A 15,191-nucleotide genomic window follows, 5' to 3' on the forward strand; every position below is an offset into this window, starting at 1 on the left:
GTGTGAAAAACTTCCCCCTAACATTTCCCCTGTACCTACACCCAGCACCTTTATCCTGTGTCCTCTCATAGCAGCCATTTCCACCCTGGGAAAAAGCCTCTGAGAGTCCACCCGATCTATGCCTCTCAACATCTTATATACCTCTATTAGGTCTCCTCTCATCCTACGTCTCTCCAAGGAGAAAAGACCGAGCTCCCTCAGCCTATCCTCATAAGGCATGCCACTCAATCCAGGTAACATCCTTGTAAATCTCCTCTGCACCCTTTCAATCTTTTCCACATCCTTCCTGTAATGAGGCGACCAAAACTGAGCACAGTACTCCAAGTGGGGTCTGACGAGGGTCTTATATAGCTGCATCATTATCCCTGGACTCCGAAACTCAATCCCTCGATTGATAAAGGCCAGCACACCATACGCCTTCTTAACCACCTCCTCCACCTGCGGGGCCGATTTTAGAGTCCTATGGACCCGGACCCCAAGGTCCTTCTGATCCTCTTCCGTACTAAGAGTCTTTCCCTTTATATTGTACCCCTTCATCCCATTCGACCTGCCAAAATGGACCACTATGCATTTATCTGGGTTGAAGTCCATCTGCCACTTCTCCACCAGTCTTGCATCCTATCTATGTCCCTCTGTAACTTCTGACATCCCTTCAGACTATCCACAACCCCACCTGTCAAGTCTTTGTTGATATTTTTCATCATTTTTATTATAATATCCCAAGTTCTGATTTATTGTGGTTTTTGTCAATGTAAAACTGCATCTGAGCACTGGCCACTGGATGGCATGCTCAGCAAATGTATATTTCCCTCAGGCAAGCTTTACTCCCCCAGTGGGAGTAAATGCATCTTAGATTTCTGCAACCTTTCTTAATATTATGGAATAAGTATTTTGAAAATGTTAATGCTTTCTTGTACTGAGGGAGCTTTATTGCATTTAGGCCGTTCTAATACTGTAACCCTGCCACCTCCTCACGGGATTGCCAATCCTGCAGCCTTTATCAGTGACTGGGAAACAGGTACAATACATCCAAGTTTGCTGATGATACAGAGTTAGGTGGCAAAGAAAACTGAGGACAGTGTAAAGCTGCTGCAAAGGGACATAACAGTTAAATAGGTGGGTAAGAACCTGAAAGATGGATTATGATGCAAGGAAAAGTGAAGTTATTCACTGTTGGAAGGAAAAACAGAAAAGCAGAGTTTTTTAAATGGTGAGGCACACCAGTAGGTGTTAGTGTTCAGAGGGACTATAGTATCTGTAGACCAATCACAAAGTTAACATACAGGTATAATAAGCAGTTATGTTATCCTCTATTATAAAAGGTTTAGAGTATAGAAATGGAGACATCTTACTGCAGTCATATAGGGGCATTGATGAGAATGCACCTTGAGTACTGTGCACGATTTTGGTGGTCTTGAGGAAGAAAATACTTAATTGCTCTGGGAGTACAAGAAAGATTAATCCAGTAAATTCCAGGGATTGCCCTATAAAGAGAGATTGAGTAGACTAGGCACATATTTCCTAGAAGTTAGAAAAATGAGAGGTGATCTCATTGAACTACATAACGTTCCTAAAGGGCTTGATAGAGTAAATGCTGGGAGATGGTCGGGAGTCTACAACTAGGGGTCTTGGTCTCAGAATAAGGGGTTGGCCAAGGACAGAGATGAGTTTTTTTTCACACAAAGGGTTGTGGATCTTTGCAATTCTATACCCCAGAAACTGTGAATGCTCAGTGGTTGAGTATGTTCAAGAGAAAAATGGATAGATTTTTGGATGCTTGAAGGACCTGAGGCATATATGAGTAGTGTAGAAGGTAGGGTTAAGGTAGAAGATCAGACCTGTCCTTATTCATTGGTGAGGAAGCTTGAATGACCAATTGGCCTATTCCTAATCCTATTTCTTATGTTTACCCCGGAATCTCTAGAATTAAAGACTGACCTCCAGATGCTGCTGTGGCCAAGACAGAAGACAAAACTGAGACAGTAACATTGGTTTTAAAATAATTTTTGAACATCTATTGGCTCACAGGTCTCTCATTAACATTTTCAAATCAATATGTAGCTTTTTAAGTTTTAATATTTTAAATTAGATGTTTGCTAATTGCCAGTCATTCACTCAAATCTAATAGCTCTGCCTGTGGTACTCAGGTAGCCAATTCTTACTTGCCTCCTTAGTGTTTCTGGCATTTGGCAAAGAACACCATAGCTCATGAGGTATTTAATTAGAAGTTTTACAAGTTAAACTCATTTACTTGATCACAAAGTGAATGATACAAGAGCATATTGCTCCAGATTCAATGTGTACTGACAGCAGCTGATAGGTTGCTGTTTAGTGGGACTGCATTGCCATGTTTACTGACACAGGTGTAGATACACGGCACAGCTCTAACTTTCATGGTTCTTTAGTCAGCTTCAGTTAATGATCACGAGTTTTCAGGGACTGGTCGCACACAAAGACATTAGTTGGTGTTGCAGCTGAAGTATCTTGGCCCTTACTGTGTGACTGTTTCTTTTTCAGCTCTATCGTCTGACACTCCGGACTAGTAAGGAAGCTGTTTCAAAGAGGCTGTGTGAACTATTGTCAGAACAGTTTTAATTTACTTGTCCACTTAAACTCATTGTGTGCACCTATGGACTTGTGACTGTTTATCTAATATGTATAGATCTTTTTTGAAAGCTAGTTATGTTCATTCAGTGTCGATATTAATAATGTTTTGCTGTCATGTTCCTTTATTTCCAGAAATTAATAAGATAAAACATACACTGTGAGATGAATGGTTTTTAAAATAATTAATGAATGTTTATAGTTCCAGATTCCCTCAAATCCATTGTTACAGAAATTGTACTTTGGTTAATGGAATACAATTCTGCTGTTCTTGGAACCTGCTTTCTGATAGAAGCTGATGCACTCAACTGTGCCTTATTTGGTGCCAAGTAATTTTTTAATAGTATCCCTAGACTTTCAATCCTTGTAAAATAAACTATTCCTATTTTGCTGTTTAATCACTTTAATGTAGTCCAGTCCAGAATGTAGATGGTGGGAGGAGGAGTGTGTTAGCTAAAAAAAAATCCATGAGTACTTGAGAAGATTTTGTGAGATGTTCAAGTACTGCAACATGAGCTAGACAATACAGGGGCAGTATCAGCCAATTTAATTGTTTGCTTTGTGGATCAATGTTGCAGACTCATTTCTGTTTTAGATCAATTCAGCCTCAGTCTTATGAGTTTTGGTTCCAGCGATGAAAGGGGCATGATATGATGCAAGTTAAATTAATAAGGGCGGCACGGTAGCACAGTGGTTTGCACTGCTGCTTCACAGCTCCAGGGACCTGGGTTCGATTCCCGGCTCGGGTCACTGTCTGTGTGGAGTTTGCACATTCTCCTTGTGTCTGCGTGGGTTTCCTCCGGGTGCTCCGGTTTCCTCCCACAGTCCAAAGATGTGCGGGTTAGGTTGATTGGCCATGGTAAAATTGCCCCTTAGTGTCCGTAGGTTAGAGGGATTAGCGGGTAAAATATGTAGGGATATGGGGGTAGGGCCTGGGTGGGATTGTGGTTGGTGCAGACTCGATGGGCCAAAGGGCCTTTTTCTGCACTGTAGGGTTCTATGGATTCTATGATAATATAGAATCTTCATACTGCAGCTTACAGGAATATCAAAATAAATTTGTTCCAAACATCAGTCAGCCACAGTAGAGCCCTCTGCTGCTTTGGGTGCTTGTTATAAAACCAGGAGTGATTGGCTGGGTAATGTGGGATGGGAAACTATAGTTAGGAAGGAAATTGGGAAACTGGACGACAAAAGGTGGAGGAGAATTTCTTTGACTTGTATAAAATTCTGAAGAGCTTTGATGGTTTCTCTTGATTGAAGAGTTAATGACATGGAGGTTACAAAGGGTGGGGGGAGGGAGTTGGGTGAGGAGAACTTCTTTTCTGAAAAGAGTTTTTGAAGCATGAAATGCTTTGCCATGTAGAGTAGTAAAGGCAAAGGTCATTGCATCTTTTAAAGTAAAATTGCAAATTATTTTGAGCAGAGGAAGATTAGAGTTATGAGGAAAGAGTGTGATGGTGGAATGAGTTTTGGATTTGGATAGGCAATAAGTATAGCTGTATCCTCTGACAGTCCCGATATGTTACCAAGGCTCAATGTTGAGACAGTGGAATGAAAAGCCTCTTTCTGTACTGTAAATTACATTAATATTATTGATTTAATGTGATGAATAGCAACCAAATAGATCAAGTTGTACCTGTCTTTCGGAAATTTCAGCTTGTTAACTAGATGGCCGGAACTGCCATTTTCTCTGCATATTGTCAACAGTTACATGTTTATAACTGTCAAAAAATGTTGGGTTTCTGAAATAACACAATAGGGATTGCTGTGTATCAGATGTTAGTTATTTCAAATGGTTCTGCACTTTCCCCTTGTAGCTGTACTCCAATGTGTGTGAGGAGGAAAACAAAGTCTTGCATTGAATTCATGCAATTTGAGTGGCCTTTATGTGAACTTATAACCTGGATATTTTGTTTTATCCGACATACTGTAGCTTAAATAAACTCAAGTTAATTCTCTGGCAGCTGTAATCTTTTGGATCTTTTGTTTCAATTGCTGTGTTTAGTTTGCAAGGATTGTTAGGTTTGACATTTATTGTAATAACGTTCACTTCATAAAACTAAAAAAAGTGCACCAAGTGGTTTGAGCAACAATGGCTCCCCAACTTTAATTGTTGGAAGATTAGTTTATCACTTAAATTATTAAACTGGACAAATTTAATGCTTCATGGTGAGCATTGAACACAGGTAATTAAGGAATTGGGTATTTTGTGATAAAATTGTGCACTGGTATTTTGTTCGGTTTGCACAAAGAGACTATTTAGTTCCCTCCCGTTCTGCCTCTCAAACAGAATCATCTGCAGCTGTACAACATTGGGTGGAGGGTTGGAAAAGGGAATTTAGGAAAGTAATAAGTTATGATTCGAACTACAGGCTGAAAAGTCCCAAGGACCTATGATTCTATGACCCAATGGACTTCATCCCAGGGGTTAAAGAAATGGTTACTGAGATAATAGATGCATTTATTTTAATTTTCCAAAATTTTCTAGATTCTGGAGAGTGTGAGAATGGATATTTTTGGTTTATATTTTTGGGGGAGTATTGTATTGTTCTGTAGAGAAGGTTGTCTGGGTTTGTGTGTGTAAATTATTTAATTAGGCTGGGGAAAGGTTAATGCAGACCATTTGTCTGGAAAAGCTAAGAGAAAAGGAGTGGAGGTGCTAAATCCATTCATTTGTAATGAAGCTACAGTAAAGTGGTTTTTTGAATAACAAAAGTTTAGGAATTTGCAATAGGAGATAGATGAGGACCAATTATTTCCAGCTTTTTAATTTCAAAGGGGAGTAAAAGACTTTTACAACTTGCAACGGTTTCATAAGTAAACTAAGGAAGTTAATTGCATTTTCTTTGATCCCAAAAGTGTGTGCAAGAAAAAAAACATGATTTTCATATTTTGGAATAGTTAAGTTCAAAGAAGTGCTGAGACCTATGGGATCAAAGAAGGAAGGAAATAAAGGATATGTAAAGAGAGATATTGAACTAATTGAAATTAGTTGTGTAAGGCAGCTCTCCTAGAAACAGCTCCGGCTGGGAGAAGGTGAAGTTTGAATTAGCCATCGAGTCAAGCAAGAAAAGTTTGGACTGCGAAAAACAGTCTTGTTTCTGAAAGTTTTTTCGAATTCCACATTAGAATGGAAAGGTGTTTGAGAAGTCATATGCCTTTATTAAAGTGACAACAATTTTGCCTTGGATAATACAGTATTTTTACAGTTAAACATCAATAAGGGTGTGTTGTATGGAAGTTGTGGGTCTTGTATGGAAGTAGGGAGTCCTTTGGGGGGTATGTTTTGTAGGCCTAATTTTAATTCTGTAACTGTAATGCTGTGTTCTTAAGTTTTCTTTTCTTGTTGATAAACATTTTATTTTAAATTTTAAAAATCTCAGATGTGTTACTGGACTTCTTGGTGTTGAGATCAGTAAAAGTTCATAAGTTCATAAGGTAAAGGAGCAGAATTAGGCCATTTGGTCCATTGAGTCTGCTCCGCCATTCGATCATGGCTGATATGCTCCTCATCCCCATTTTCCTGCCTTCTCCCCATAACCCTTCAACCCATTACCAATTAAAAATCTGTCTAACTCCTTTAATTTACTCACTGTCCCCCAGTATCCACCATCCTTTGGGGTAGCGAATTCCACAGATTCACAATCCTTTGGAAGAAGTAGTTTCTCCTCAACTCTGTTTTAAATTTGCTACCCCTCATCCTAAATCTATGGCCTCTCGTCGTAGAATGCCCCACAAGAGGAAGCATCCGCTCCACATTTACCTTATCCATACCTTTTGTCATATATACCTCAATTTGATCTCCCCTCATTCTTCTAAATTCCAGAGTGTATAGGCCTAAACTGTTCAACCTCTCTTCATACGACAAACCCCTCATCTCTGGAATCAATCTAGTGAACCTTCTCTGAACTGCCTCCAATGCCACTACATCTTTCCTCAAATAAAGGGGCCAAAACTGTGCACAATACTCCAGGTGCGGTCTCACCAATGCCTTGTATCGTTGCAACAGTACTTCCTTGCTTTTATATTCTATTCCTTTAGCTATAAATGCCAACATTCCATTTGCTTTCTTTATTATCTGCTGTACCTGCATGCTAGTTTTCTGTGACTCGTGAATGAGGACAGCCAAATCCCTCTACACCAGAGCACCCCAAAGTCTCTCCCCATTTAGATAATAAGTTGCCTTTCCATTTTTCCGACCAAAATGCATGACCTCACACTTATCCGTGTTAAACTCGATCTGCCACATTTTGGCCCACTCTCCTAACCTATCTATATCTATTCGTAAGGTTCTTATTTCTTCATTGCAACTTAGTGTCCTGCCTATTTTTGTGCCACCTGCAAATTTGGCTATCCTTGTATTCAAGTCGTTAATATAGATTGTAAATAGCTGAGGCCCAAGGTCAAACCCTGTAGCACCCTACTAGTTACTTTTCGCCATCCGGAAAATAACCCATTTATTCTGACTCTCTGTCTTCTGTCTATCAGCCAGTCATCTATCCAAGTATGTTTTCTTCTTGTTTTCAGGATACAGAAAAAAGACCCATGAGCCAGATTTCCCTTGAGGATTTTGTTTGCTCAGCAATTTACATCAATTGTCCAATCAGAATGGAAAATAGTGAATATGTAACTAATCTATTCAAGGAAAAAGGAAATGGAAAGCAGGAAACAACAGGCCATTTAGCTTAACATCTGTTGTAGGGAAAATATTATTAACAAGATTAGAGGAGGGAACTTAAATCTTAATTCAATTAGGCAGAGTCAATATGATTTTGTGAAAGGGAAATCATGTTTGACTAATTTGCTTTTTGAGCAAGTAACAAGCAATATGGATAAATGGGAACCCATAGATTAAGTATTTTGAGTATACCAGAAGGTATTTGACAAGTTGCCACATCAAGGTTAGTATACCAAATAAGAGCTTGTGGTGTAGCAGGTAGTATATTAATATGTATAGAGGATTGGTTAACTAGCATGAAGTAGAGAGTAGGGATAAATGGGTTGGCAAGATGTAATGAGTGGAATGCCACAGGGATCAGTGCTGAGGCATCAACTATATACAATCTATATCATTGACTTGGATGAACGAACCAAATGTATGATTGTTAAACATGACGACGGCACACAGGTAGGAGAGTAATTTGTGAAGAAGTGATAAGGAGTTTGCAAAGGATATCGATAGGCTAAGTGTGTGGGCAATATTTTGGCAGATGGAGTCCGATTTGAGAAAATGTGAACATGTCCGTTTTGGAAGGAAGAATAGGAAAGCAACATATTATTTAAATGGAGAGAGATTGCAAAGCTCTGAGCTACAGACGGATCTGAATGTACTGGTACATGAATTGCAAAATGTGAGTGTGGAAGTAGCATGTGATTAGGAAGACAAATAGAATGCAAGGAAAATGGAATATAAAAGTAGGGACATTTTGTGATAATTGTGTTGGTGGTGGCGAGATGTGTGTTACATATATTCATATGTAATAGGATAAAGGTTCAATATCGAGGGGAACAGCAGGGTATTTCTGCCACTGCAGATGTGAATCCAGAATGCTATGTTGCCTCCCTAGTGCCAGGATCAAGGATATCACTGAGCAGATACCGAGGGTGAACAGCCAGTGGTCATGGTCCATATCAGTATAAATGACACAAGTAGAAAAAAGAATGAGGTCCTGGAGGCAGATTTGAGGGAGTTGGGAGATAAACTAGTAAGCTGGACTTTAAAGGCAGTAATCTCCAGACCACTCACTGTGTCTCGTGCTTATGACTATATGCCTGATTCCGAAGTATGCTTCTGACTTCATTTTCTTTATTAAGATTTCCTAGCTCAAGAGAAAAGCCATTGCTACCTCCAGATTTGACTATTCCAACACACTCCTGGCTGGTTTGCCACATTCTATCTTCCATAAACTTGAGGCCATCAAAGCTCTGCTGCACTTGCCCTAACTCGCAACATAGCATCCTGGATTCACATCTGCTCTGGCAGAAATACCTGCATGTTCCCCATAATATTGAATACTTTTACCTATTGCATATGAACGTATGAATTAGGAGCAGGAGAAGGTCATTTGGTCCCTTACGCTTGTGCTCGCTGACCTCCATTGGATCCCAGTCAAGCAATATCATAGAATCATAGAAACCCTACAGTACAGAAAGAGGCCATTCGGCCCATCAAGTCTGCACCGACCACAATCCCACCCATGCCCTACCCCTATATCCCTACATATTTACCCACTAATCCCTCTAACCTACGCACCTCAGGACACTAAGGGCAATTTTTTTAGCATGGCCAATCAACCTAACCCGCACATCTTTGGACTTTGGAGGAAACCAGAACACCCGGAGGAAACCCATGCAGACACGAGGAGAATGTGCAAACTCCACACAGACAGTGACCCAAGCCGGGAATTGAACCTATGTCCCTGGAGTTGGGTTCAATTAAATATTAAATCAATATCTTGGTTTAAAATTCTCATCCTTATTTTCAGATCCCTCCATGACTTTTTTCCCTATCTCTGTAATCACCTCCAGCCTCATAAGCCTAAGTTATCTGCATTCCTTTAATTCTAGCCTTTTATGCATTCACAATCCACTGATCCACCATTGTTGGCTGCACCTTCAGTTGTCTAGACCCCAAACTCTGGAATTTCCTCCCTTCACTTCTCTGCCACTCTACCTTGCTTTCCTTCTGTAAGACATTCTTTAAAACCTGTGGCCGGAATTTTCTGGATGTTCTTGTCATCAGGAACTTCAAGTCCAACCGATGGCAAACCCTAGCTGCAGGTTTCCCAGTGGCGAGGATACATAAATGAGAAACCCTGTTGACAGCCTGCCACTGACCAATAGCGGGCTGCTTCCACCACAGCGAAATGCGCTGCGGGACTGCAGAAAATCCCACCCTATATCTTTGGTCAAGATTTTGTTCATCTGACTTCATGGGTGGGATTTTACAGCCTCGCTTGGGCGAGACCAGAAATTCCTGCCCGAGGTCAATGGCGATGTCCGTTGTTGGACCCTTGCCCGGGCCAATTCTGTGGCGGGCAAGGTGTGAGAATTCCAGCCAATGTCTCCTTGTGTAACTCAATGTCATGCTTTGTCTTATTATGTTCCTGTTAATCTCTGGGGCATTTCACTACATGAAGGTGCTATATAGGCAATTGGAGAGTATTCCATCACACTCCTGACTTGTGCATTGTAGAAGGTGACATATATTTGGGGCGATGGGATGAGAGTTACTCAGTGCAGAATTCTCAGCTTTTGACTTGTACAAACAGAGACAGATGACCAGACATCTATTTCTTCAAATGGGCTCATTATGAAAGCTTGGCTGAGCTCCACGACTCACAAAATTGATTAATTCAGCAGGGGTTTTGTTTTTACAAGTGGAAGTGAATGTATGCTTTGTCTGAAATCCTTGAGATTATTTGATCTGTTTTGTCAATGTTGATATGTTCATTGGATTAAATTAAGAAAGGGAAAGATCCTGATTTTGATGTTATGAATGGCTCATCTGATTGACACTTTTATAGAGTTGTAAGAATGGTGATTTTGTTTAAAGCAGATTTCTGAATGGATGATTTTTTTTCTCTCAGCAATTCACCACGTGCTATTGTTGTTGTATGACCCATTGTTTCTGTTCACAGTGCATACTGGGTGAGTGGGCATGGCGTTCATGAAGGGGCCATGGAGGGAGCATCGGTAAGACCTTGCAAAATGTTCCCAAAACCAGAATACAGTTCATGTCTCTTCTGTAGGGTAGTAAACGCAATTCATCAAAGAGCTGGCCTGACTTCACAAACGTTGCAGGGGTGGAGTATGAAATATCGGTCCCTGCAATAGAGCCGGCTAGGCTCGTTACCTGCACACTTATCCAGCGCCAAAAACAGTACACAGAGCTGGAAATGGGTTGGGACTTCTGTGTCCCATCTCCAATTTTTTTCTTCAGCCCACTGCCATTTCGACATGGACAGAGGCATGAAAGTTCGGGCCTTGGTCTTATTCTCCAACATTGACATCTTGCACTTGATTAAGTAATCAGTTTTCATTCCATTTCACAATCCACCAAGAATAGACAATGAAGCCATAAAGACCCTTGAATCATTTTTAATTTAAATTAATCAAAGGAACAAAATTTAAATCAAAGGAGCTAAAATAATCTGAGAACTTTAACATTTAATTTGCATTTGATAATTCTATTTAATTAGGTAGTTTTAAAATGTGTATTTGGATTTATTCTTACAGAACTGATAATCACATTCACAAGTTTTCAACACAATGTATTCCTTGGATTTTGGGAATCCCGTTTCACATTGCAGAGACGCAATCTTTTTCTTGTAACTCTTTGGCACACAGCAACCACACTTGTGCATGATGCGATTGGTCATTGCATTGTATCTGTCAATTTAAAAACCGAGATTAGCATTGCAATAGGAAGGAACCTCAGGCCACATGGAAATATCTGTCATGTTATTATTTCACTGGGGTCTTGCAAAAGTTCAAGACTTCCTTGCCTCTTAAAGCATTTCAATTTTAGAAACATTCCCAAAGAACAAACCTTGGATGGGATCTTACCGGCTCGCCACTCCAGTCGTTCGGCATGCCAAGCCGGTAAGATAGGGCAAAAGACGTAAAATCGGGTTCACACCCGTTTTCTTGCCTCTTGCAATCTTGCTGATCCCGTTTTGCTGCCAGGCTTCCAGGCTTACTTACCTTAGTCCCCTCGCCGGTCGAGGTCTACACCAGTGAGGATCACAGATCATCCTCACCACTGGGGACCAGATGTGTTGGGCTTGCTGGTGGGACCAGGGGCCAATGAAGCCCCCTGAGTGGTCGGAGGCAGGGCTGGGCAGTGCCGATGGGGAAGGCGTATTGGAGGGGAGGAAGGTGGGGGTGGGGGGTGGGAGGGGGGGCTGATTTGTGGGGGTGGCGCTTGGGGCGGTGATCGGGATTTGGGAGTAGTTGGCTGGGGTGGTGATTAAGTGGGTGTCAATTGAGGTTTGGAGTGGCGATGGGGGGGTGGGGGCAATCAACAGGCAGCGATTGGTGGAGAGGGGTGACATCTCCTAGTATACTGTGTATACATAGAACATAGAACATTACAGCGCAGTACAGGCCCTTCGGCCCTCGATGTTGCGGTGACCAGTGGTACCAATCTAAAGCCCCTCTAATCTACACTATTCCAATATCATCCATATGTTTATCCAATAACCACTTGAACGCTCTCAACGTTGACGAGTCCACCACTGCTGCAGGCAGGGCATTCCACGCCCTTACTACTCTCTGAGTAAAGAACCTATCTCTAACATCTGTCCTATATCTCTCACCCCTCAGTTTAAAGCTATGTCCCCTCGTGCTAGCCAACACCATCCGAGGAAAAAGGCTCTCACTATCCACCCTATCTAATCCTCTGATCATCTTGTATGCCTCTATTAAGTCACCTCTTAACCTTCTTCTCTCTAACGAAAACAACCTCAAGCCCCTCAGCCTTTCCTCATACGATTTTCCCACCATACCAGGCAACATCCTGGTAAATCTCCTCTGCACCCTTTCCAACACTTCCACATCTTTCCTATAATACGGTGACCAGAACTGTACGCAATACTCCAAATGCGGCCGCACCAGAGTTTTGTACAGTTGCAGCATGGCCTCCTGGCTCCGAAACTCAATCCCTCTACCAATAAAAGCTAACACACCGTACGCCTTCTTAACAACCCTATCAACCTGGGTGCCAACTTTCAGGGATCTATGCACATGGACACCCAGATCCCTCTGTTCATCCACACTACCAAGTATCTTACCATTAGCCCAGTACTCTGTATTCCTGTTACTCCTTCCAAAGTGAATCACCTCACACTTTTCCGCATTAAACTCCATTTGCCACCTCTCAGCCCAGCTCTGCAGCTTATCTATGTCCCTCTGTAACCTGCCACTTCCCTCCGCATTGTCTACAACTCCACCGACTTTAGTGTCATCCGCAAATTTACTAATCCATCCTTCCACGCCCTCATCCAAGTCATTAATAAAAATGACAAACAGCAGTGGCCCCAAAACAGATCCTTGCGGTACACCACTAGTAACTGAACTCCAGGATGAATATTTCCCATCAACCACCCTCTGTTTTCTTACAGCTAGCCAATTCCTGATCCAAACCACTAAATCACCCTCAATCCCATGTGTCCGTATTTTCTGCAAAAGCTTACCATGGGGAACCTTATCAATCGCTTTGCTGAAATCCATATACACCACATCAACCGCTTTACCCTCATCCACCTCTTTGGTCACCTTCTCAAAGAACTCAATAAGGTTTGTGAGGCACGACCTACCCTTCACAAAACCGTGCTGACTATCCCTAATCAAATTATTCCTTTCTTGATGATTATAAATCCTATCTCTTATAATCCTTTCCAATACTTTGCCCACAACAGAAGTAAGGCTCACCGGTCTATAATTACCAGTGTTGTCCCCACTCCCCTTCTTGAACAAGGGGACAACATTTGCTATCCTCCAGTCTTCTGGCACTGTTCCTGTAGACAATGACGACACAAAGATCAAAGCCAAAGGCACTGCAATCTCCTCTCTAGCCTCCCAGAGAATCCTAGGATAAATCCCATCCGGCCCAGGGGACTTATCTATTTTTACCCTTTCCAGAATTGCTAACACCTCCTCCTTACGAACATCAATCCCATCCAGTCCAACAGCCTGCATCTCAGTACTCCCCTCAACAACACTGTCCCTCTCCAGTGTGAATACCGACGAAAAATATTCATTTAGTGCCTCTCCTATCTCTTCAGACTCCACGCACAACTTCCCACTCCTGTCCTTGACTGGCCCTAATCTTACCCTAGCTATTCTTTTACTCCTGACATACCTATAGAAAGCTTTTGGGTTTTCCTTGATCCTACCCGCCAAAGACTTCTCATGTCCCCTCCTGGCTCTTCTTAACTCTTTCTTTAGGTCCTTCCTGGCTAACTTGTAACTCTCAAGCGCCCTAACTGAGCCTTCACGTCTCATCTTAACATAAGTCTCCTCCTTCCTCTTCACAAGAGATTCAACCTCCTTAGTAAACCACGGTTCCCTCACACGTCTGCTTCCTCCCTGCCTGACAGGTACATATTTATCAAGAACGCGTAGTAGCTGTTCCTTGAACAAGTTCCACATTACAACTGTGCCCATCCCCTGCAGTTTCCTTCCCCAACCTATGCCAGCTAAATCTCGCCTAATCGCATCATAATTTCCTTTCCCCCAGCTATAACTCTTGCCCTTTGGTATATACCTATCCTTTTCCATTGCTAAATTAAACGTAATCGAATTGTGGTCGCTGTCACCAAAGTGCTCACCTACCTCCAAATCTAACACCTGGCCTGGTTCATTACCCAGTACCAAATCCAATGTGGCCTCGCCTCTTGTTGGTCTATCTACATACTGCGTCAGGAAGCCTTCCTGCACACACTGGACAAAAACCGACCCCTCTAAAGTACTCGAACTATAGCTTTTCCAGTCAATATTTGTAAAGTTAAAGTCCCCCAGTACAACTACCCTGTTACTTTCGCTCCTATCCAGAATCATCTTTGCAATCTTTTCCTCTACATCTCTGGAACTTTTCGGAGGTCTATAAAAAACTCCCAACAGGGTGACCTCTCCTTTCCTGTTTCTAACCTCAGCCCAAACTACCTCAGTAGACGAGTCCTCATCAAATGTCCTTTCTGCCACCGTAATACTGTCCTTGACTAACAATGCCACACCTCCCCCTCTTTTACCACCTTCCCTGCACTTACTGAAACATCTAAACCCCGGAACCTGCAACAACCATTCCTGTCCCTGCTCTATCCATGTCTCCGAGATGGCCACAACATCGAAATCCCAGGTACCAACCCATGCTGCAAGCTCACCCACCTTATTCCGGATGCTCCTGGCGTTGAAGTATACACACTTCAAACCGCCTTCCTGCCTGCCAGTACACTCCAGCGACTCTGAAACCTCATCCATGACCTCACTACTCTCAACCTCCTGCACACCGGAGCTACAATTCAGGTACCCACCCCCCTGCTGAATTAGTTTAAACCCTCCCGAAAAGCATTAGCAAATTTCCCCCCCAAGATATTGGTACCCCTCTGGTTCAAGTGCAGACCATCCTGTTTGTAGAGGTCCCACCTACCCCAGAAAGAGCCCCAATTGTCCAGGTATCTGAATCCCTCCCTCCTGCACCATCTCTGTAACCACGTGTTCAACTGCTCTCTCACCCTATTCCTCTCCTCACTATCATGTGGCACGGGTCACAAACCAGAGATAACAACTTTGTTTGTTCTAGCCCTAAGCTTCCACCCTAACTCCCTGAATTTCTGCCTTACATCCCCATCCCTTTTCCTACCTATGTCTTGAGTGCCTATGTGAACCACAACTTGGGGCTGGTCCCCCTCCCCCTTAAGGATATCGAAAACACGATCCGAGACATCGCGGACTCTGGCTCCTGGGAGGCAACACACCAACCGCGAGTCTCTCTCGTTCCCACAGAATCTCCTATCCGTCCCTTTAACTATGGAGTCCCCAATGACTAATCCTCTACTCCTCTCCCCCCTTCCCTTCTGAGC

General features: G+C 42.4%; 1 protein-coding gene and 1 long non-coding RNA gene across 6 annotated transcripts in view; both read left to right on the top strand.

Moving 5' to 3' along the window:
• The window catches only part of ap2a1 (adaptor related protein complex 2 subunit alpha 1), a 168,442-nt gene extending 165,847 nt beyond the window's left edge, over positions 1–2,595 (top strand). For all 5 annotated transcript variants that reach the window (XM_078220352.1, XM_078220353.1, XM_078220354.1 and 2 more), the window contains one exon: positions 2,518–2,595. In XM_078220352.1, coding sequence (XP_078076478.1) covers positions 2,518–2,595 — 78 coding nt within the window. The remainder of the gene's footprint in view (positions 1–2,517) is intronic.
• Positions 1–15,191, top strand: part of LOC144498743 (uncharacterized) — a 689,113-nt gene that overhangs the window by 186,317 nt on the left and 487,605 nt on the right. The window lies entirely within an intron of this gene.

The sequence above is a fragment of the Mustelus asterias genome, chromosome 9 (genome assembly GCF_964213995.1).
Source record: "Mustelus asterias chromosome 9, sMusAst1.hap1.1, whole genome shotgun sequence".
Lineage (NCBI taxonomy): Eukaryota > Metazoa > Chordata > Chondrichthyes > Carcharhiniformes > Triakidae > Mustelus > Mustelus asterias.